This window comes from Gouania willdenowi, chromosome 16 (assembly GCF_900634775.1).
Source record: "Gouania willdenowi chromosome 16, fGouWil2.1, whole genome shotgun sequence".
Lineage (NCBI taxonomy): Eukaryota > Metazoa > Chordata > Actinopteri > Blenniiformes > Gobiesocidae > Gouania > Gouania willdenowi.
Genome location: NC_041059.1, coordinates 3279425 through 3305133, shown reverse-complemented (window position 1 = coordinate 3305133; position 25709 = coordinate 3279425). Strand labels below are relative to the sequence as shown.

Genomic DNA, 25709 nt, shown 5'->3' with positions numbered 1-25709 from the left:
CTGTTTTTGGCCACTCAAATTTGCAACTTTAACCAATTCCTTTGTTTTTTTAAATCCCATTTCACCACCTTTTCCCAGCATTTTTGGTCACTTTTAAAGGCTGAAAAGGTTGAGAACCACTGCCTTAAACAACCAAACGTAATAATGATGATGCACCAAAACAAACACATGCCTGACCGTTTTCTTCTACGCTAATCAGTCATCAATGCAAATCTGACTGTTAATGAGCTTTAAATAGTTCCACAGAGAAAATGCATGGAGATGACACAGCTAAACGTGTTTGTCGTGTCTGTGAGGGGAAAAACCTACAGATAGGAATTCAGTGACTATTATTTAAACATCTTTAAAGAATGACCTACAGTCAAGCCAAGCTTTCCACAATAAAAGCTGCAGCATGTGGTGAGTACGTACAATCTCCTGTGCCATCTGGATGAGGGAGGATGTTTGTCTCCTATATGTTATGTCTACAGTGGGAAACGCACAAACATACTGCACTGTACAGGGTGTTTGTATAATTATTTATGCTTAATCTTCTTTTGAAATCCCCACATAACAAAAATATCAATGCTGAGCTAATGAAAGTCTCAGCCCCACGTGCTTTTTTAACGCTGCGTGTGCTTATGATCATGAAAAATCAGAAATGCATCTCATCTGTTCCTGGTCACTTTTATGTGGTCCTGAATTAGAAACACATGGCTTCTGACACATGACCAAGGAACATCAATCTGATGATCAAATCAGAAAAATAATCCCAAAAATGTATTTTTACATTTTAATGCAGGAATATTATTGCAACTGTGCACACTTGAAATATTTCACACGAGGAGATGTGCCTTTGATTACTTTAGTTTAAAAGGTACGTATGGAAGCATCTTTAAGAGTAGTTGGTGTCATGATGATAATGATGATGCCATTAACTCCGGAGGTGTTGTTAGTCTGAGCTTTCAGGCCTTGAATGGTCCTTTTATTCCGTGTATCCTTCGTTCTTTGGTTATTACATTTTAAAACCACATCAAAATAACAAATAAACGGTGTGGTTATTTTATTTTACTGAAAAATCAAAACAAAAAACGGATGTTACAAAAAGCACACATGATATGTGGTTAAAGGAATCAGAGGTGGTGTAATGAATCTACTGGTGCTCCTCATTTCTTGTGATCAACTTCCACGTGTGTTGACTGCTGCCGTTAGTGGTTAGCGGTATTAAAACGTGCAAATAAAATGTTTTTTATTGCCCTCAAAAAAGCTGTAATTGTTTTATCAAAAGTGTCAAATGGTAGAAGTTCTAACATCTACTGTTCCACACACCAGCCTCACAGTCAATAGTCCGTCACCCGTTTATTTGGACTGTAGCACCGCAAAACAAAACAAATGTGAGCAGGTTTTTAAAAGCTAAAACATCCAAAGACTGAATGAAAACAAAGGTGGAACCAGAAAATTGCTGAAATAAATCCTAAACAGTCTTATTGTAGGTCCAGAACCTGGAGAGGGGACCAAGGTGCAGCGGACTTCAGTTCTGGCTCTAATTTTCCCGTAAATATACAAACAGAACAAGATTTCCTTTTTAAAAAAAAAAAACAAAAAAAAAAAAACAGGAAAACGCTGCTCATCTGGTTTTGGATATTTCTGTAATAGATGAATTACTATCTAAAATAATAAACAACACAAGCAACATATCTCAGAAGAGCTGATCCACCCCCCACCCCCCACCACACTATGAGGAATCATTGACACAGACATCAGGCTTTAAACTTTGTCATTCCTCAGTCCAGATGTTCATCAGCAACCACTAAGACGTTGATTATTCAGCTGCTTCTATCAGGGGGAGGTGAGAAAATCTGCCACAAAGCCTCCTTAGAGACCAGGCTCTGACCCACTTGTGTATTTTTGGTATTTGGTTTGAGAAAACATGCGTGGCCAAGGTTAATTTAATGTCCTCACCACCACAGACCTTAAACATGAGACAAAGCATCAAAGTAAACACTCTAACCCTGACAAACGGTGCTATTTTTCCAGCACTCCCAATTGTTTCTCTCTGACTGGGGCTTTAAAGGAATCATAGCAGGAGCTGGAAAATGGAGGGGGAACAACTGCAGAGAAAGGACAGAAATTCCAGGGCGTAACTGATTCTCACACTTTGTTAAAATGTAGCACTCTTCTTTTCAACTGTGAAACCATCTTTGGCACCGTCTACATCAGCAGGGTTTCCTGCACTGATGCTAAACAATGTCATCATGGGAAAAACTCATAAAGTTGTGTTCTCTGTAGAGCACAGGAAAAGTTACGCACTTTGAAAAGTAGTATGAGACGTGCCATCTTTAAAGTACGAAAAATAAAGATTCAGAAAAACAGATTTTTTTGTTTGATGACACTTTTCCCAAAAAAAAACAAAATTTAATAAGAATTAGTATTGGGATGAAACACTTTTATCACCGAAACAGGATGTTGTGATGACGCGAGCAAACACTGTGATCAGCACACGCGCGCTTGTCTGGAAACGGGTAAACTTGTCCATGGACCAGTGTAGTTTTTGGCAGCCTCTTTAGTCTTAGTCTTAGTCTTATGAACAAAAATGCTTATTCGTTTTAGTCGCACTTTAGTAATTTCAAAATATAATAGTTTAGTCGACGAAAACTCAAAAAGGTTTTAGTCTAATTCATTAATTTATTAATTTCAATAAATGTTTGAAAGTGGAATGAAGGTTTACAGGTGGTATTGAAAGTTTCTCTTTGTGTCAACGGAAACTCAACAATGGCCACGTTTACATGGAGCTTTAATTCCTCTTTCAAGCAGAATAAAAGTGAATTCCTCTTTAACCTGACCGTGTAAACACTTAATTCAGAATGCTAATTTAATTCCGAATTAGGTGGCTGGTTTATTCTGTTTTTTAATTCCAAATTAACTAATTTCTCTTTCTTGTAAACAGTTAACACTTAATTCCGCTTTAAGTTAATTCCAGTCGTTTTTGCGCATGTGCGATTTACTACGATGACGCGCTGGGTGACGTGGACCACAGTGTGTTATTGTCGAGCTGCTGCTTCAAAACTACAATCAAAATAAAGGTGAAAACAGTTCTCATGTGTGGTATAGTCGACAATAAAAGGTTTGTTGTGTGTTTTTCCTGATAGACGTGATACGTCATGTTCGCCCCCTGTCCAATCAGAGCCTTTCCAACCCCCAGACATAAATTAACTAAAGCCGAATAAACCTGTTTTCCATGTGAACCTCAATTCGGGAATTACTATTTCCATGTAAACACGAAGCAGAACACTTTAATTGCGAATGATTTTACTAATTCCGAATTAAAAAACATCATGTAACCGTGGCCCATGTATCGCCATGTTTTAGTCATTAAAGAACCATGTTTAGCTCGTCACCGTTTCGTTACCTTCATGAAAAAAAGGGGCGTCAACAAAGTTATTTTGTCATTGTTGACAAAAACACTGCCGTGGAGCGTCTGTATTTCACCGAATCTGAGCACTAAAGCGTTTTCTGAGCAGAGTTGACAGAGCACTAAGTGTGTTTCATGTTTCTGTGTCACGTCAACACTGTAGTTACGTCTAGCCCTCCGTTAACACGGACCCCCACTGAGCAGCCTGACGCACAGCTGAGCATCGATAGGATCGGGTTTCAGAGTCAGAGCACATTTCATAGAGATCTTTTTTACTACATCACGACTGTACTTGGTCTGCGTTATAAAGATCATTACTTGGAGGGGATTAAAAGAACATACAGGGCACATAAAGGTGTGTGCGCGTTCAAGAACATGTTTGGATAATAAATAAAGCCAAGAAGCTGATTTTCAACAAGAACTTCAAAACGCTTTGTGTTTTAATGAGAACATATTTCAGTCAGTTATAGGCCTGTACAATATCATTTAAAGGGCCTAATTCATGCTAAATCAACTTTTTGAGCTTTTAACCTTGTTACAATGGTAATTCCTTATCAAAAACACCCCCAAGGTATTATTGTTCTTCCTTCCTGCATCTCTGAGCAATCCTCACTAATCCTGCTCTCTGAGCTGCTGCTTGGCCCTCTTCTGAAAAATGAGCAGTCAGACATTTGTGACATGACAAACAAGCCACGCTATTTATCGCATCGTATCGCCTTTGACTTGATCTGACGCGTTTGTAATGGGACTAATCATTTGCATCATAATATATTTTGATGTTTCGGTTTTCGGCCTTGGTTTCCTCATTTTTGTTTTCGGCCAAGAATTTACATTTCGGTGCATCCCTATTATAAACGAATGAATAAAAACATTGATTATTAGACAAAGAGGAGTCAAAAGCTGTATGAAAGAAACTGTGTAATAAATATAAGTCAATTTCACTCAATTGCTTTCTGATTTGCTTTTTACATTAAATGTTTAAAATCTACGACAAAATATTCTGATCACTAAAATTAATCAAGGTTTATTTATGTTGTCATCATTTCTTTACTTATTTTTCTAAAGACAACCAGCAGAGCTCAGTAAATTGTGTTAAAATGGGAGAAAATGGGAGGATCAGGCTGTACATATTTGACTTTGAGGAATCAAAGTCAGCATGTGTTGGATTAATTATTCTAGAGCGTGTGTCAAACTTAAAGTCCGGGGGCCAAATCTGGCGCTTTAGATCATCGATTTTGGCACATGAGAGAAAGTTAAAAAGACAGGAAAAAACTAAATTATTGTCCAAATTATCAAATAATTCAGCCCTTCTAAATACAAATTCAATGTAACTCCACAAAATTTGGAGGATGGCAATTTTCCCCATGCTTTTTTCACATGACTGCAGTCCTTTTAAATTTCAAATTGTTGAAACAACTCCATTTTCCTGCAATTGTTTACATAATTTCCACAAATTAAATAAAAAATTGTCACAAAATCAATGACATTTTAAAGAGAAAAATCTGCAGGACCACAAATCTGTTACTTATTGTTTGCGCCTTACATTTGTAAAGTACAAACTTGGGGACTCTGTGGCCCACTTAAGATCAAACTACTTCATATTTGGCCCCTGAACTAAAATCGTTTGACACCACTGATCTAGAGAGAAAGCTGAAGTGTTTACTGTACCTCTTTTTGAGCGAGGACTTGGCGATGCTGGCGACCTGGGTAACGGAGAAACAGACTTTGTGGGGGTCACCAGTTTTGGGTCTGTAGCTTTCTGAGTGGGGGGCTCCATCCTGGGGGGGTCGTCCATGTTGGAAGGGCTGCTCTCCCCCTCTGGGTCCGGCCTCGTAGGATTCATGATTAAAATGGAGCAGGGAGCTGGTGGAACAACAACAGGTAAGTACACGAGGAGTAGAACTCAACCTGTTCTTCTTCATTCCATTCACTGCTGAGCCTGTGAGTCACAGTGAGGGTTGTAAACTACAGTGCTGAGGGCCAAATTAAAGAAACAAACCAATTGTGGATATGGTTTCTTTTAAAAAGCGGAGTTAAACAGATTGATTTATTGACTGGTCAAAGTCCCTAAAAGAATTTTACCTCGTACTGGCTTTTTGGGCCAATCGATGATCCTTTGGAGGCAAAATAAAGGGACGAAAATGACTCGTTTACGATAAATTTCCATTAAATAGAATAAACGCAGTAACTTGGCTCCACTTATCTGTTCTCTGAGGTTCTTCCAGGGGTGGACTGGTTCCAGACCAGTGATGCTCAACATGTGGCTCTTTATGTCTTAATTTTAATTATTATTCCCCCAGAAAAGGAGGAAACTTTTTATCCCCTTTTTACCTTTTTCTCATTTTTGCTCCTTTTCAAAAAGTTCTGACACTTTTTCAGACTATAGCTCCTTTTGCCAATAAATATCCCTTCTTTTTTGACACTTCTATCCAATTTTGTCCTTTCCTTATTTTGTTTACCACTTTTCATCCAAATATGCTACCTTTTGCTCAATAAATACCACTTGTTTCCTTTTTTCTACATTTTGACTCTTTTTGTTCCACATTTTTGCCCTTTTTCACTATTGTTTGCTTATTGTTTTCTTGCCATGTTTTGACACTTTTGGGCCATTTTTGGCCACCTGTTACCATGTCTGCGTCCACTTGCTCGTCAAAAAAAAGATAGACCAGATCAGCCCACTCGATGGCCAGTCCACCCCATGGTTCTTCTGATAGAACCGTAGCATTAGGGCCGTTCTGTCATTGAAAGCAGCTCCACTTACAGCACGGTGACTCACACTCAGCAGGTTGCTGGACTGAATCTCACACTGAAACATTCAAGCTTTGACGGCCTAACAAAGCCCACATCATGGGAGGAAGGCGAGGCTTTGTCTACTCAGAACTGTATCGCCCCGTGGGGTAACAGTTTCTTCAGAAAGTAAACACTGAAGCGACATGCTGGAAATTATTCAGGCTTTGGCAAAAAACAAGGAAACCTGGTCTGTTCTATGTATTTGTTTTGAACAGGCATTCTCAACCTTGGTATCAGGACCCCACTTTCAAAATACTAAGAATTTTTTTTGAACAATTCTCCAACTACACCAAACTTGCCACATTTTAACCTATTTTCATCACCTTTTCTTGCCATATTTTTGCTACTTTAAATGCCTTTTTGCTACATTACTCTGATTTCTGACACTTCTACATCAAATTTCAAAGCCCTTTCTGCACAATTTTTCCACTTTCAAGACATGTTCAGCATTGTAAACCATTTCCACCACTTTTCCACCTAATGTCACATATGTTGACCCATTATTGTCACTTTTAACCTCTTTTCACCATATTTCATGTATATTCTTGACAATTTAACCACATTCACCATTCATATTTATTATTTACCAGTTTAAAACCACTTTTCTGTCCAGTTTTCACCACTAACTTGCAGTTTTCAACCAATTTCTGTGGTTTTTGAAATCCCATTTTACCATGTCTTCCACCATTTTCGGTCACATTTAACCCATTTTCTTCCTGATTAAAACTAGGATTTTCATCTTTAAGATGACTAAATACTATGACCCAATTAATAGTAAACTTCTTGGATAACAGTGGATATTATTCAGATGAATAAATAAATGTGGTTATCACAGATTCATAGAACAATGGACCATCATTTTACTGACTTTCTGGATGGGTGAACTAGATCTTGTTGGATCCTCAACCATCAAAAATACGTAAACTTTCAGTCCTGCAACGACGACGTCATCTCACGCATGGAAATAATGAGTCATTCTGGGACAAAGAGGCTGATGGAGGTGATCCTGAAGTCAATGAAAGTGTGGAGCTGGAGGGCATTACATTGGGCCTTGATTATCAAAGCATGCCACTATTAAGTAAGCATCCCCCAGGCAAAGAGGGGCCATTGTTGTCCTGTCTGCATGACAACAGGACTGCAGCCAAAGCACTGCAATGACAGGCAGAATAGGGACGTACTGTAGGAGGAGAGCTGGGAGGGAGATGATCCAACATTAAATAGCTGGAGACAGAAAAAAAAGTCAAGTCATCTCCTACAAACATTCATTGAGGCTAATGTGTCAAACTCAAGGCACAGGGGCCAAATCCGGACCTTTAAAACATCCAAATCGGCCCCTAGGGGAAAGTACAAATGACTGAGAAAAGTCATATTGTGTAAATTATTAAAAAATTTAGTTGTTCAATATCTGACAAAATTTACACAGGAACTTAAGCTCGGGAATTTTGGCAATATTAAAAAAAAAAGAAACTTTTCATTTGAATTATTTATTGAAATTAAGCAGAAATTGGAAGCAAATTTAAATCATTATCATATCACCACATAAATATTAACATCCATGCAAAATACACTTTTAAAAAACATAATGGTTCAACATATTTTATTTGGAAGTATAACTTTACAAATTTTAAAGCGGAGTTTCATTGAATTTGTCACAAATTCAATGAAACTCCAAAATATATGCAGGATTTCCCATGCCTGTATAACACAATGGAAGTCATTTCTACTCTCAAACTGTTGAACAACGCCTAATTTTCCCAAAATCCTGCTCAACCCTCAAATTATTTGACAAAAATTTCCCCAAATTAAATAAATATTGTCACTACCCGTCACCTATTGGTTGGACTCTGATTTATCCTCTAATCCTCTCCTTCTGCAAATTAAAGGCCAATTTACAAACCTCATGTGTCAAACCATTTAATCTTTGGTCAAATATTGGATTATATCAGACGGTATCTGAAATCTCCAATAGAAGCACTCTGATATATACATTGTTTTCACTGGTTTTATTGAGGTTCTTTTTCAGGGTTTTCTGCATTTAGTGCTATATTTTCATGACAACTATGCATGTTTTATTCTTGTAAAAATAATATTAATACTACAGTTATTATATTGATTAGTTGTGACTTAATACTAGTTGCTTTATTAGACGAGGAAAATACAAAAAGAGAGGGCAGTGTTACACCCTCGTGAGGAGGAAAAACCAAGGGAGCGTGAGTTAGGGAGGGCAAAAAAAGGAAGGATAAGAGGGAAGCCATTTTGGTTGTGCTAAAAGTATATTGTGATGTTCCTATTGTGAAAGTTATTATTTATCTATTCTCTTTAATTGTAGAATATTCTTGATAAATGGGTCAGTTTTTTCTCATGCCTATTGTTGCTGACTATTGTTCCAAGTTTGAATAGAATATCACTTAATAAACTTTTTATAACATTGCACTTGCACACTATAAAATAAGTAATACAAGTATGTGTTATCACACATACGTATTACTTATGAATCTGTTATTATATCTGATCAATATTGGTATCGACCAATTCTCAAGGCTGCAACATCGGCATCATATCGGAAGTGACACCTGTAATTATGATCAGGATTGTGTGTCTTATGAGCCCAAAGGGAAACGTGCTCATGAGAATACTGCCCTGTGACAGACGTCTATTGTGTTTCCTTACATTATACACACAACATACGCTTTGGAACTTTGTGAGGCAAACTATGTAGAGGAGTCATCAGGTGATCGATGTATGTCGCCAATGAGGAGAGTGAGAGGATAACACCCCTTGGTAGGAAGGAAAAAGGCACCAACAGTGAATACCAATGAAACCTAAAGCTAAAGGGGGGGGGCTACTGCTGCAGCTAGAGATGGAAACAAGGGCTGATTGATCCTCTCACTGTTTTAGCTTCACAGCATAGAAGATTTTGGTTTATGACTGAATCAATGAAAACAATAAATGATCTTAAACAACTAAATAGTGTTTGTTATTTCTATCACCGAGTGCAAACATAATGTGTAATATGAATAAATAATATTATGATTGCATTGTTCACAAAGCACAAACTTATATTTAACTAAAATATATTCATGCTTTTCTAGATTTTGTTGGTAAACTTTCTAAAACAAATGTGTTTTTGTATTAAAATTTTAAAAAAAATCACTTAGTCCAGAACATTCCAGAGAAGCATAAACTGAACAGTGTAAAATACTTAGAATATCTGTGGATATCATGAAATAAACAGAGCAGCTGATGAAGATGATGAATTTAGTTTGAAATAGTTTTTCTACATAGCAGTTGATAAGACGATGTAGCAGCACTTCTAGCCCCGCCCACATCCTCTACCACAGAGTGGTCGACTGTCACTACAATCATTTATCACTGACTTTGTTCATTTGTCACTCATTTTATTATTTTATTCATTTTGGTTCTGAACCCTGTCTGAGTGTCAGTGTGGATTGGAGACACTGCTCCAATAGGACCATTGTCCCTGCTAGCTGCTGCATGTTAGCATTGAGGTGCTAGCTGCTAAAAGTTTTCCATTAAGGTGCTAGCTGCTACATGCTAGCATACTTTACTAGCTGCTAAATGTTTAACATTAAGGTGCTAGCTGCTACATGTTTAACATTAAGGTGCTAGCTGCTACATGTTTAACATTAAGATGATAGCTGCTACATGTTTAACATTAAGATGATAGCTGCTACATGTTTAGCATTGAGATGCCAGATGCTACATGTTTAGCATTGAGATGCCAGCTGCTACATGATAGCATTGAGGTACTAGCTGCTACATGATAGCATTGAGGTACTAGCTGCTACATGTTTAGCACTGATGTGCTAGCTGCTACATGTTTAGCACTGAGGTGCTAGTTGCTACATGTTTAGCAATGAGGTGCTAGCTGCTACATGTTTAGCACTGAGGTGCTAGCTGCTACATGTGAGCATTGATGTGCTAGCTGCTACATGTTTAGGATTAAAGTGCTAGCTGAAGCTAGCAGAGCTTCACTGATCCACAAACTCTTTCTCTAACAATTTTCACACGACTGGGCTTTACACGACTGAAAGTAGCTGCTGTGAAACCGCTGTTAAAAAAGAGAACAATGGATGCCTCTATACTGGCTAACTATAGACCAATCAGAACCTTCCATTCATGGCCAAGATCATTGAGAAGGTGGTCTTCAACCAACTGAGTCAATTTTTAACATTCAACAAAATATTTGATAAATTTCAGTCAGGTTTTCGTTCTCATCACAGCACTGAAACTGCTCTTATCAAAGTGATCAATGACATAAGGTTGAACACTGATTCAGGAAAAGTATCTGTTCTCATTCTGTTGGATCTAAGTGCTGCATTTGACACTGTAGATCATACAATTTTGTTGCACAGATTGCAAACATGGGTTGGACTAAATGGAAAAGTAATGCAATGGTTTAAGTCATACTTGGAGGAGCGAAGCTATTTTGTAAGCATTGGAAACTTTGAATCTGACAGATTACCAATGTCCTGTGGGGTTCCTCAGGGATCTGTTCTTGGACCCCTTTTGTTTAACCTTTACATGCTTCCTTTAGGACAAATTTTACAGAACTGTAAGGTTGATTATCAGAGCTATGCAGATGACACACAACTATATCTATCACTGAACCCAGATGACCATGGTCCCATTGAGGTGTTGTGTGACTGTTTAGAAAAAATAAACTGCTGGATGAGTGAACACTTCCTTCAACTAAACCATGACAAGACGGAGGTGATTGTCTTTGGTAACAAGGAAAAGAGGACTGCTGTCAGCAATTATCTTGAGTCTCGATCTTTAAAAGCTAAAGACCAAGTCAAAAACCTTGGTGTTCTGATTGACTCAGATCTTACATTCAGCAGTCAGATCAAATCTATCACAAAAACATCTTCTACCACCTAAAGAACATCTCCAGAGTGAAAGGTTTAATGGCTCAGAAAGATCAGGAGAAACTGGTCCATGCTTTTATCTCCAGCAGACTGGACTATTGTAATGGTCTTCTGACAGGAATCCCCCAAAAGAGCATCAAACAGCTACAGCTGGTTCAGAACGCTGCAGCTCGGGTCTTAACCAGAACAAAGAGGTCAGAGCACATTACTCCAGTTTTAAAGTCTTTACACTGGCTCCCAGTCAGCCTCAGAATAGACTTTAAAGTTCTGCTGCTGGTGTATAAATCTGTGAATGGGTTTGGTCCAGAATACATCAGTGACATGTTAGTCAGGTATGAACCCAGCAGGTCTCTCAGATCTATGGACACAGGTCAGATAGTGGAGCCCAGAGTTCACAGTAAACATGGTGATGCTGCTTTTAGTTGTTATGCTGCAAAGAAGTGGAACAAACTGCCAGCAGAGCTGAAGTCAGCATCCAATGTGAACATTTTTAAATCAAAGTTAAAGGCACTTTTTTTCTCTACTGCATATGATTGAGAGAGAGATTTTTTGTCATGTTGTTGATGTAATGATGATTTTACTGATGATTTTAATTGATTTTACTGATGATTTTAAATGTTCTTATTGATTTTACTGATGATTTTAAATGTTCTTATTGATTTTAAACAATTGAATGTTTTATCATGTAAAGCACATTGAGTTGCCTTGAGTATGAAATGCGCTATATAAATAAATTTGCCTTGCCTTGCCTTGCCTTTTGCGGAACCGTTCTCATTGCACGAGTTCCCGTTATACCCATAATACTGATGCACAGACCACAACACAAGAAACAGGAGAACCAGAGGAGAAGTTGTTGCTGTGTTTCGTGGGCGTTAATTTTAGTTCAAATAAAAACACGATGCGCTGTTTAACGTGGGGAAAAAAAGCGAATAACTGAGGGGGGTTTTAGTGTGTTATTTTTTTGTAACAATTAATGACTGTTAAGGCGATAAAGTCTCAGCACTAGTTAAACTATTTTTTTCTTTTCATTTTGGCAACAATGCACACAAAATGATTTGGAGAAACGACTCAAAGGTGCTTTAACCTCAGCGTAAGGACTCATGTACTATTGCTTTACTTGGTGACTCGCCTATGGAGTGACCCCTTTGGAGCAAACAAAACCTGAGTAAACTCATGCTGCGCATTTAAAAAAGATAATTGAGTAATATTTACACTGATGATGACAGTGTTATTAGTCACTCAGCAATTATTGAGCTGTACGTTCTGCTGTGAATCACAGAAAAGCCAGGAATTAACCAGTTTAAACTATTAAGTGTTTAAATACAGTGTATTACAGTAAAGTAATCAACTGCCTCCTGTTTCTGTACTTAAATGACAACATTACTGTATTACTCCGGTCATTACCTACTTTAAACTGAACCTAGAACCTAGAAATTCATTTAAAGAATCCTCTAGTGAAAAAATTCCATTATTCAAATTCATAAAATCAATGCATACAGACATCTTCTGGTACACTGAAGCCTGGACCCAGAAAAACATATTCATAGAAAGCTGAGGGAAGAAAACAGAGTAGGAAACCATCTGGTCAGTGTTGGTCGACCTCCAATCTATTTATCTTTTCCCAATTTTCCCCTGTAACGTCCCATGTCCCACTGTCCTATAGCTTTGTTATACATCCATCCTGCATATCAAGTGTTGCAAAGACATTTGAAAATGGGTCAGAGTTGTTGGTTGAACATCTCACTATCACATTCCTTAGTGGTCCCCACCAGGTCGCCCTATGCTCTGTTTGTAAGTGTCAAACAAAAGCCCGAGGCCCACAGCTCACCCCGTTTACACGCAATCAGCCACACAATGGCGTATGATATCTGTGAAAGTCAGCAGAAATGGTAAAGGAAGCCCAGAGCAGTGTGTGTGTGTGTATGCATGCATGAGCACAGTGTGAGAACATGGAGACACAATGAGAACTTTAGGTTACTCTCGTATGAGTCATGTGAGTGAGATGTCTCACTATAGGTCACATCCTTTCATAAAATATCATGAAATAGAACCAGGAAGTAGTTAGTCAACAATGTCAAATGAAAGACTCCTAATGTTGAAATTGAAGGTTAAGAAATATGAATATGAAAAGAACTGAAAAAGCTAAAATCTATACTATCTATCTATATAGTTTGGCTGATGATAATTACAATGAAACGGTCAAAAAATAAAACTGGGTCAACTTGTAAATAACTCGTGATGCACCAAAATTCTGGAAACTGAAAATTGTCAGCCAAAAACCAAAAATGCACTTTTGGGCCATTTTCGGCCAAAAAAAAAGGTCATGTCATTGATCAGATCAAAAGGACTCATGACTCAGCAAAACCTCCATCAGATGAAACAGCATCACTTACCAAACACCATCAAAACAAAATTTTAAAAAAAAGTCTTCAGGCTAAACGCCAACGGTCTCAAATAAAACCACCTCATGTCGTAACACACATAACATTGTATTTTGAATTAACTGGAAATACACATGATGTCATCAATATGTGCTGCTTCAGATACAAGAGTAAAGTTAAAAGCTCTTATTTTCAATTATTTTTAAAGCTTGATATAATAAAGTTTAATTTAACGATGTATTTATTAATCAAACAATACAATGATATTTCTTAACTTTTAAAAAATAATAGGAAAGAACGGCTTTTCAAATGACTTTGTTGTGTGTACTTCCGGTTCCTTAAAAATAAAACGTCATGTTTTACGATTATTAATTTTAAAAAAACGTTCTGCGGGGGATGCCCATGGATCCCCAACAACACTTGCGCATGCCATGCCCCACTAAGCGATCCCCACAGCCACATGTATCAAACTCAAGGCCCGGGGCCAAATCCAGCCCTTTAGAGCATTGTTTTTCAAACTTGTTTGACCCAAGTACGGAAGTACTCCCTTTATCTGTGTTTTTGGCATCGTTTGGTTGTTTCCTATGTCGTTTTACATGCTTCTCTGTTATTTTTGTGTATTTTGTAGTGATCTTGTGAGTGTTTTTATGTCATCTTGTGTATTTTGTTGTTGTTTGTCTGTTCTTTTTATTATTCAGTATATATTAATTTTTCACTTAAAAATAAACATTATAAACCCCATATTTATAATGCTTTCATTTGTTATTTGTCCTCTCACTTTCTCTAAAGTGGTCCCCTGTAGTGCCATTGCGTACCCCTAGGGGTACACGTAGCCCCATTTGAGAAACACTGCTTTGGAGCATCATATTCAGCCCCCATGTGACAGTAAAAACGACAGAAAAAACATTAATTATTGTGTAAATTACCAAATAATCCAGTTGTAGATATATCAAATTCACCAACTGCACAATAGTTTTTGGGATATAAACATTTTTCCTTTGTTTATATCCCATGAATCCAGTCATTTTTATTTGCAAATTGTGGAAATAACTCAATTTTTCCACAAATCTTGCAATTTCTCACAAACAATTCCACAAAGTTCCTCTGAATTGCACAAAAATTGGTGGCAAATATAGAAATATTTGAAGCGAATTGAACTGGTATTGAAAACTAGGGCACAATGATGTTAGAAATTTTTCCCCACCCTATAATCTGTGGCCCACTTGAGGTCAAACTGGTCCATATTTGGCCCCTGAACAAAAAAAGAGTTTGACACCCCTGCCCTATGCTGTGAAACAGTCCTGTTGAGAACCCTGATAGAACATTCCTATGTTCATCCCAACAGTGAGCAGCAGCAGCAGCAGCAGCAGCACACTGAGAAAATGCTGAGGCTTTTAGTCCCACATCTGTTTCTTTCACCTGAACTGAAAATCAGGGTGAGATAGCATGCTTCCTCTGCAGCTGAGCAAAACACATGAGTCACTGCATGACAGCATGGACTAACGATGACAGCACATACCGCCCATGACTGGATTTGTTCAATTACAGCTGAGGGAGGGGACGACTCCAGCTGAGACCAAACCTGCCTACAACGTGTTATTATGAGTGTGCAGACATCTCCTCCCTATACTGTGTTCCCTAGATACAGGAAGAGCAAAATATAGGTCAAAGACATGAAATATTTACAACAAGGCGCCTCACCCTTACTCTGACTAGCACATATGGAAAAGAACAGGAAGCACAGGGATTAGGGCTGTACCCATGCAACGTTCTCACTTCAATGCTGTTTGATACAACACAAAGACTTCAACAAATAAAAACAAAACAAAAAAAAGAAACTTGGGGTGCATGCAGAATAACAGTCTGCTTCTCATTTAGTTTGGGCTTTGGGACAAATGAGCTAGGCAGCTAGCTCACTGCTAACTGACAGCATCCCCTCACTTTACCCTGTTGTGCTCCTCCTGAACCCGAAGGGATGATGTAAGAGTGAAAAGAGGTCCAGACACAGGAAACACAGTGTAAACAAGCAGCAAGGCTCTGCTTGTGTTTGTTCATAGAGGTTGAAGCTTCTGTTAATAAATAGGTTTGACTATGAAAGACCATCATTAGCAGTGCCATAATAGTGAGATAGAAGGTAAATTTACCTTTTTCTTTAAATGCTCAATGACAGCTTATATTAGATTTATTAATATGCCTGTAAATAACAAAAGATGTGGGCAATAGGGCTGGGCAATAAGGACCAAAACTCATATCTCAATATTTTTTCTAAAAACGCAGATACACGATATAAATCTAGATCATTTTAATTCAATTAAGTTTTACCAGACAATTCAGGGTTACATTTGCTGATGCAAAATACCAGATAGGCAATTTATGAACAAACAGTTGATTTGGTTGATCAACATCAGGCATCTATGTTGTAAAATGAAGAAATTTTTGGTCAATGTTAAATATTCACAGGTGGCCATATTGGATTTTCTAATATGGCAATTCCAGTCAAGGTTACTGTCAAATAGGCATCATATTTACAATCCCTAAGAAACAAAACCTTACAAATGTGTTTTTAATTTTCATAATGGGACTTTTTGTTGGCTAGTAACAGAAAAACCTGTTTTTGAGTGGCCGCCATTTTGAATTGTCCAATATGGCAACCCCATTGCGATTTGGCCCCGTGATTTGAATAGAGCAGGTCAAAAACGGCAAGTTTGCCAAATTTCATGCTTGTAGACAAATATGCACAATTCTTCCCCAACAGACCAGACTACGAGGGATGTAACGATTCACTCAACTCCCGATTCGATTTGATTCACGATACTGAGTTCTACAGTAAACAATGCAAAACTGCATAATAGTTCTTTTACTTTTTAAAAGTGCGGCTGAAAATGTATTTTGTGCCTTAACAATTGGACTTTTAAAAAAACAGTCAGTGTACTGTATTTACATCAGAAATTGGTTTTGATCAGCAGAGGGCGCTGGTAACCCAGTGGTCGGTTGGCATGCATCTATTCTAGCAGTGAAGAAGAGATGCTACGCTATCAGACAGCGCTAATAGAAAAACCTGACTGACAGATATTCACATAATATTATAGATATTCTTTCAGTGCTAAAGGGGTAAGGAATCATTTATGAGCATGTTTAAGAGTAGTAGGTGATTCTGCCCGCCGCCTACGCTTCTGGATGGATAAATTATCTTCGACATGACGAGTGCTGTTGTTTGTATCAGGCATTTTCTATCACCCTACTTGCTTACAATGAGCTGAACAATCGTGGCATGGTCAGGTCCAACGTCACTCTCGGTTGCCAGTTTGTAATTACCAACAAATGCATGGCTGGATTGACTACTGGAAATGTGGCCTGCTGTTTTGATGCGTGCAATGCACCGCAGTACCAGTAACACGCAAGTAAGGTTGCCAGGTTGGGGGCCCTCTAGTGGCCACGGGGCCCGAAGCAGCCGCTTAGTCGGCATATAGGCTGGGCCGGCCATGCCTGGTGCCGACGCTCACGTCACGTGTGAGTGACTTAGTTCAAACAACACAAGGATAAACAGATAGCGCCCTCTGCTTTTTTTAAAAAAAATATCGATATGAACCTTGACAACTTTTAATCGATTATTAACTGCCTTACAATTAATCTTTACATCCCTACAGACTACTATAAGAGACATCATGTGTGAGTGAGTTTAGTAGTGGAATGTTTAGGGCAAGAATTGAGTTAGGACTCACTGAGGAATCCATCTAGCTAAGCTTTTAATGCTGTTCTGAGAAGTAGTGAAAGCAGTGACTCGTAAAACAAGTATTTTAAAACAAAATAAGCTATAAAATAAAAATATATAGACAAAGGCAATATTGTAATTTTCAATACTGCCAAAAATGGAAAACTTGTTACATCTTAAATTTCAATATATTGCCCAGCCCTTGCGTATACCAATGAACAAGTCTGTTTAAAAAACATTCATCCAATCAGCCAATGCAGTCAGTGACTGTAGCAGCTCTATCCAATCACTAGGCCGAGATGACCAACAGTTGGATGGTCTCTCTCTCCTGCACCTGCCCCAGTGTGAAATCCATGGTGTAGATGAAGAACTGCTTTTATGTGAGGTAGCAGCACCTTGTTGGAGGACACATCTGCTGCTGTCACTAGACATTAGTGGTTAGTGGGTCAAAATCCTATAAGCTCTTGTCAACAACATGAACAAACACCAAAGGGTTTCTGGGAACACATTGGTAGGGTTGCCAGATTGCTGCTTTCAGCAACCTCTAGACTCAATATAGATAGAGTGTGAGAAATGGACGAATATTTCCAATTGCAACCATAATCCAGTTCAAAAGCATTACAGTATTCTCAACCATTTAAAAAGTAAAATGAATAATAGTAGTTTAATTTATTAAACATTTTGCACCATTTTGGGAAGCTAAATACCCCCTAAAGTCATCTAAAAGGGAAAGACAATGAAGCAGAAAAAAATGGAGAAGTGGCACGAACTTGAGCCAAAAATAGGTACACTTTTAAAATTGGGGATGTTTCTATAATACGTGAGATTTTGAATGGCAATATGACACTGAGACTACCATTTTATTTTGTTTCCCTATGAATAACTTGTTTAAAGGCTGGTTCAACATGCATTTACACCCCAGAGGTTTCATTAAATAGATTAGGATCTCAATGAGAACCGAGAGCATTCCTAAATACAAGATTCCTCAGAGCGTTCCCACACAGCAGAAATATCTGTTAGCCCAACAGTGTTTTTAATAAAACTTAATTGTCACGGTATATTTTAGAAACTGGGCCAATATGAAATGGGATTAAATATGGCAACCTTGCTCTGTACTGTGTAAGTACCCGCTATAAAAAGATTGCCCTTCAGTGAAGAGACAACATAAATTTAGCCCAAAAGTCGTGTGACCAAAGTGTCAGCTGACCAGAGCACAGACCAGTCATCTCTGGGGTATTTGTACAGCTGGTGAGGGTGGGAGGAACAAAACAAAACAATCCAAATCAAAACTTCCTACAACTTGTCCTTCCTCTACTGTGCAGAACAGAGGAGGATGATACAGCTGCATGATGGTAAATTTAGGATCAGGCACTGCAGCATCAGCATCAGCCTTTTAAAAGGATGCCAGGTCTCACCAGAGGGAAAACCACAGCAGGAAGCTGTAGCACATGTACATGAATCACTGATATTTTAAAGGGTACCTCTAATGGAAACATATATAACAAAAAATGTTCAATGTATTACCAATAAACAAAATATGTGCACAACCTGATGAGCTTCGGCATCGGGCGCCTTAACCCGGCGTTCGGTTCATCCAGTAGCGCCAGTTCTGCTTACCAAAAGTGGCCCACTGGGCGGCTTGCATTTTTTTTAATGGACTTTTTAGATGCCACCCACTCAGCATCAGAATTACCCTAACAGACAGAGGTGTTGTTAGCAGCAGAAACGAGCCATGGCTGAGAAGTTAGGTGTTGGAAGTGCACAAATATTGAGCAACTGCGAAGAAAGAAATTGACTGGAAATTCTCCACTCATTTAGAACCCTTCTTGCAGCTGACGGTTCTGCGTATGTTCTCCCCTTTCTCCTGGAATGATCAGCTGTGTTCAATACCAAAAAACAGCTCAAGGGTTAAAAATATGTTTGTACTCCTCAGTGTCCTCACAACACAGTCTAATAAAACTGTAGGTTCCAGAAAATTTGTGATTGACTAATACAAACAGAATTGCTTAAAAGTAATCAGTATAATTAGCTTTTTTATTCTATTATTTGTGTTTGGTTTAAAGGTAGACATGGGTCATTATTTCATAGCACATAAACATGTGATATAAAGCTGGTTTATCTTAAATCTTTCTTTAATTCCAACTCCAAACTTGTGTGAAAACTGTGAGGCCAAATCAATCTAGAAGTTCCAAATCTCAGCGTAGAAAAAACAAACATCAGCAGTGCCCGTCTGCTCTGCACGTATTGACCAATGCTTTCAAAAGCCATTTCCTGGCACTGCGGCACCTGAGACTTTGCACACACTGAGTGCTGGAGAATAGGAAAAAGGTTTCATCTGTGATTTGACTCTGGAGACGTCTGGAGATCTGCCTCTACCCATTGGCTGGTGAGAATGTCTGTGTTTGGGAGGTGTGGTTTACATTTTCCAGGATACCTCGTCATTAGCGGAAAATCATGTATACATTTAGTTGCTAAACTACTCCTTCTGTCCTGTTCAACAATGAGGATGTATATTTGGATTTTGCTGATCCAAAATGATTCAAACATCAGACACCACTAAAACTCACTCATGTAAACAGACAAGAAAACACAAAGAAGCCAAAACACCATCTAATAACTGCACTGTCACCTGCTGCAGACCTCAATGCTTCAGTGCTGGCATGGTTTCAGACAGTTTCTTGATTCTCAGATCCCGCCCCTTTGGTCTCTATTAAAACGTGGGCTTTGAGCATGTTTCCACATGTGGAAACAAGAAGCTTCTGTGATGGTAGCAACACCCTCTCCAGGGCCTTTGGAAGAATAAGAATTGACTAATTTATAAAGCATTAAAGTCCCTTTACTTTGTCTTAACAACTTAATAATCTCATCATGTTACTCGGTGGTCTTCTTGCTTCGCTTGTGATGAGTCTTTTTTTTTTTTAGCATTACTGTAGCCCTTTTGTGTATTTTTCCAGTAAAATGTATATCTTTTGGAGTCATATAGTGTATTTGTTTTATCATTTTCTTTTTTTTTTTGCAGTCAATTTTCAAAGTTTGCTCAGCCTTTTTTTTGTGTTTTTCTGTACTTTTGCATGTTTTTTAGACATTTTGTGTATTTTTGTGCGTTTGAGTATTTTTTGTGTTTTTCTCTTATCTTTTACTATATTTTTTGGTATATTTTAGTGTTTGCCACCTCTGAGTCTGGTTCTAAAGGAAATTACTTGTTCTTGTGGATTTGTTGGGTTATTAGGCCGGGCTACCGTACTCAAAACGCCACGCACTTTGTTGTTGTTGTTGTGTACACTAGTTAAAATCGCTGCTACTCTGTTGTTCGTGAACAGATCAGGCTGAAATTTGGTAGCTATAATCTAGGGATGTGTACGCATTAACGCTCGGAGCTTGATTTTCGATTTGGGGACCCAAAAGAGAAAAAAAAAACGAAAGTCGTTTTCTCATTTATTTGTGAGTCAAATATTGCAACAGTTGGTGGTACCGAATCATTGACAACAGATGAATGGGGACCATTACCCCGTACGTGCCACAGGGCTGCCAGGGGGCCTATTTTTCAAATGACTACTCCTCCATTAATGCTTGTTGAATCGGGCTTTAATTTGACATGATATTCTATGAGTGGATGTCTAGAGCCTCTCGGAGACCTTTATTTACTCGGTGGAACCGAGTCATTTGACTGAATTCTCTGGAACGTGGTACGTGCTATTCGGCGCAGAAACGTTCCGTGGGCCCGACCGTAATTCATCAGAACATGTTTTCTTAAGAATTTTATATTTTGAAAAATGCTACGAGATGACTATTGTTGTAATTGGTGCTATATAAATAAAGTTTAATTGAATTCTTACAAACAACAGAAGAATATGCTTTGGGACAATCAAACTATTTTCAATTAATTCTGCACAAAAGCACAGATCAATCATGAGGAGACGACGACAAGACTGTGTGAAATGATTTCCATGTTTATACACAAAGATGCTAAATAGAGTTCTAAAAATAGGACGTAGTCACACATATTCCCCTGTTTCCAAAGCTCCTGTGGCTCAGACTATGTTACTCACATATCCAGGTCGTAATAAGTTGGGATTTTTATATATTCAAAAATAAACAGGGAACATGTGACAGTCTGAAGCAGCAGTGACTGGTCACTCATCACCACCATCTATTCCAAAGAATATTTCTTTCACAAATACCTGGCCTGCTTTAAACTGCATCACAGCGAGGTAACAACCAACCGTAACCATGTTTACGAGGTCATCATAAGGATGGAAAATTGGAAATGATAACAAGTTAAACCAAAACAGGGTAATTATCATTAGGTTGGCAAAGAGGAGGAACACTTTCAATATATTTCCACTCTAAGCTCTAGAACTTAAAGAATATTTAAAATTGTAAACTTTTCTTCTGAATTATTTATTAATTTGAACTGGAAATTGAGAATAACTTTGGAATAACCGATGCTGATATTTTAGACAATAACTAAAATATATTTACCCAAATATATATTATTAAGGGCCAACCTTCAATTTTGAAAAATGTCCCATTATTTCACGTTATTTCCAATGGAAAGTTTCCAAATTTGAAACTTCCCGTATTCTTGCAACACGAGTTTAAATTTTAAGTTTTTTTTTTTTTTTTTTTTTTTAAATAGATGCTAATATTGATGTTTGGATATGATACAGTTCATAAAAATTACTCCCAATTTCTGGTTAATTTCAATAAATAATTGCCATTAAAAAGTCATATTTTTTTCAGTCTTTTCAGCACTTTTGGGCACATTTATGCCCATAAATGCAGTGTTACTCATAATAATAATTCAGCGTTTTTCGGCCTTGGTTTTCTTATTTTCAGTTTCGACCAAAAATTTGTATTTTGGTGCATCCCTAAGATATACAGTATATTACAAAAAAGACAATATTTACAAACATATTATTATATATAATTATGGAGGAGTTACTTATGATATGAGGATGGGGTGCACACACATGATTTGACAAAATTGTAAAGGGGTACACTGGAGGAAGTGAGGAACTACTGCTGTGGAGACGTTGGATGTCTAATGAGTTGCACGTGACGACTATAACTTCGAAACCAAAAACTCTTATTTAAAAAAAGGTTTTCAAAACAAACACTGCAGGCTAGTCAAGACACCCACAGGCAGGGTGGAGCGGATCTCCTGCTTCATCAGGAGCCAAAACAAACAGGCCGTCCGACGCCGAGACCCCATCAGTAGGAAGGAAGTTTGGTTGTTGTTGTTGTTGTTGTTAAATATGGGGGGCCTGTGGAGGGCCTCTATGTACAGAAATACACAGCATAAAAGCCTTAAGCAATGAGTTGTGCCTACATTCAAATGTGCAGATGAAGCTTTTGAAGATTCAACCATTGGCAATGAACAGAGTAATCATGGGGACACAAAGTTTGTAATTACGTGTATAAATCTGAAACTAAAGATGAATCAATCTCTCTCTAACTTTGCACTTTGACCTGGAGTTGATCTCATTAAATCTATCACAGATTACAGAGGTGGGTTGATGCTTAAGAAGGATTTAAAGCCATAGTTGAACCTCCTCTGGATGAGCAGACACAGACACAAGGCCCTGAATGCATCATCATGGATGGTCGCGGTGATCTGAACATAAGGAGGGGGAGGGGACGAGAGAAGTAAGATTACCTCATCATCCCACAGAGGACTGTGTTATTGTCAGGGATGCATTAAAAAAGATCTATTATTAAACTTTCAACAACTATTTAAATTATTTGTAGAATTAGGGAGGGAATGTTTGCATGATAAATTAATGTTCAGATTAAATTCTGCAATAAAATGACCAATAGGGAAATCTTGGTTATTCTTCATCGATCAGTGGTTATCAATATTTTTTGTCCATTTTTGTCAAATCATATGTACCCTCTCTTCATATCATAAGAACCATCTCCATAATTTCACATGCTTTTTCATTTGTGGAACAGTGGACTCTTCTAAACCCCTAAATGTGTCTCCAACATTGGTTCCTTAACATTTAACCTACAAAATCTAGACTTTTACGTGATTACTTCAATAGTCAGTAAATATAGTCTTCTTTGTAAAATGTAGTTAATTATTGTCTCTCATTTTTTAAAGTGTGATAAAACGGCCTCTACAAGCATAAAATAATCCTGTTTCAATAAATTACAAAAAAATATAGTATTTTATTGAGCAATAGTACTGTTAGTTTGAGGTGAATTTGTCAAAAAAAAAAAAAGCCTAAAAAGGAACTAGGAGCATTTCTGGATTATTTTCAAATTAATTAAATATTTCCGAGTACCCCCGCAATGTGCTCCTGTATCCCTGTTTGGGAACCACTGTTATAATGCATAATAAAGGTGATAGACTTCAGTATTTGTTATAAAGAAATATATTATGCATCTACTATATCAGGGGTGTCAAACTTATTTTAGTTCAGCGGCCAAATATGGATAAGTTTGATCTCAAGTCATTTCAACATTAGTGCTTTTTTTGCATTTCCATGTATCAATGATATAAAGTATGTAGTGTATGAGGCAGGGTCAATATCTAAGCAATAAGTGAAGGTAGTGACTATATTTAGTTATTTTGGGAAAATTTTTGCAGGATTTGGAAAAATTAGGTTTCTTATGTCCAACTACAACCTTTTACTCAGAATACTATAATAAAAATACAAAATAGAAAAAAAAACATCTATAGAGCATAATGATGGAATGAATGAGTTATAACACACATTTTTAAAAACCCATTTTGTAAATAAGTGGAAATACACAGTATTTAGTTCAGTGGTTCCGAATCCAAACGTTTTTTGGATCATGACCCCATTTTGATATCTAGAATTTCTGCCGACCCCAAAGACCTTTTTTTTTTCTAGAATTACTTTTTGATCATGTTTGAGCTCATATTATTGTCATTATTAACTGAATTTTAGTTGATCATGATTTATATTTCACAAAGTGGAAGTATAGAAATACAGTTGTTTAAGATTGTGTGTTGTTTTAATTTTAAAAACAATTCAACAATTTCAAAAATCTATTTAAATTTTTCAGAAATTTCAGGTGACCCCATTTAATCTCATGCGATCCCACATGGGGTCCTGATCCCAAGATTGAAAAACACTGATTTAATGCCTCCTGAATAGATTTTTTTCTATAGTTATTATAATTTATGGTCATCTCACACCTGGTGTGGAACCAAAACTGACACTTATTGGTTAAAAAATTAAAAATTTAAAAAAAAATCTCTCTCTCTCTAGGACCCCCTGTAGTGCCATTGCGTACCCCTATGGTTACACGTACCCCCATTTGATAAACCCTGCATTGCAGAGTAGCTCCAAAGACACACAAACTTTGAACAAAATTGCACAAAATGTCAGAAAAGCGCACATAATTACAACAAGAAAACAAAAAAATAAAACACATACTGACTGTAAAAACAACAATGCTCAGATTGGTCATTATTGCTGTGTTGCATCACTTGCACCAATGCAGTAGAATCTAAAGCCTCATAAACACAACTGCGTTTGAATATTAGCATTCATAAAACTAAAGGCTTTTCACAATAATATTATACAGAGACTTACACGTCACTCCTTGTCTGGAATGTTCGTCCATTCCAGTGGCGACACCCTGGATTTCTGCTCTTTTGTTCATTCAAACCAGTTGCGGTGGTTCCTCTCCAGCAGTTCCTCTCATTCCTCAGGAATCAGAACCAGGAGGAGGGGGTGAAACTTGGCCACGGTCCCTGAACGCAGCACGAAGGAAATCCTCCCGAAAGCCTCCAAATAGGTCCAAAAAACGATGTATTTGATAACAAACAGAGCCCCGCTGCGATAAGAAGGTGTGAGTGGAGCGAGCGCTACTGACAGAGGTTAAATAAGAGGACGTATCTACCGCTGAGCAACAGAGAGAAGTTTCACCTTCCACAGTCTCACTCAGCTGATGGTTCCTAGTGGACGATCCCACGCGGGGCTCCACACCGGCCTGTACCACTATTAATGTAGGGGATGTCCTCGATGTGCAAACTTGTTTATCTGTAGTTTTTTTGCTAAATAAGTTATCTGAATGGACTGTATCACAGGAATGTTGTTCATATACTCATGTTATTATCTCCTAAAAAGTCTAAACCGAAGAATTACATTATATTCAATGTGTAAGAACATTTTAACACCCCCTCCGCACCGGCGCTGTTTACTTCTACCATCCCAAAAAACTACAACGACGGCGGTGTTGCCAGATTTGGCGGATTATCCGTTTAAAAACATTTGTTTCTGAATTAAATAGGAATGTGTGGAAGCCCATTCCCGTCAGTAATAAAAAAAACAAACAACAAAAACAGGAAGAGTCAAATAATAAATTAAATTACACAATCTAAGTCATAATTATTTATTGACTTTTTTATTTCGAGCCATTTAATACAAACAAAAAAAGCGTTTGTAGTATGTGTATGTGTACATATATTTTTCCATTTGTAGCCTATATGGCTATTATGCATGATATGCATTAACATAAATACTGTAGATGACATGAATAAATACACTGCTCGATACTTAGTATCT

At 37.7% G+C, this 25709-nt stretch overlaps 1 protein-coding gene across 9 annotated transcripts in view; it reads right to left on the bottom strand.

Moving 5' to 3' along the window:
* Positions 1–25091, bottom strand: part of map7d1a (MAP7 domain containing 1a) — a 55780-nt gene extending 30689 nt beyond the window's left edge. For 8 of the 9 annotated variants that reach the window (XM_028470834.1, XM_028470836.1, XM_028470835.1 and 5 more), the window contains exons 1-2: positions 24735–25091; positions 5060–5254 (exon numbers count right to left, since the gene is read on the bottom strand). In XM_028470834.1, coding sequence (XP_028326635.1) covers positions 5060–5254; positions 24735–24804 — 265 coding nt within the window. In that variant the 5' untranslated portion in view covers positions 24805–25091. Of the gene's footprint in view, positions 1–5059; positions 5255–7359; positions 7403–24734 lie in introns of all 9 variants that reach the window. The other variant, XM_028470840.1, reaches the window with a different exon arrangement.
* Positions 25092–25709: the final 618 nt, after the last annotated feature.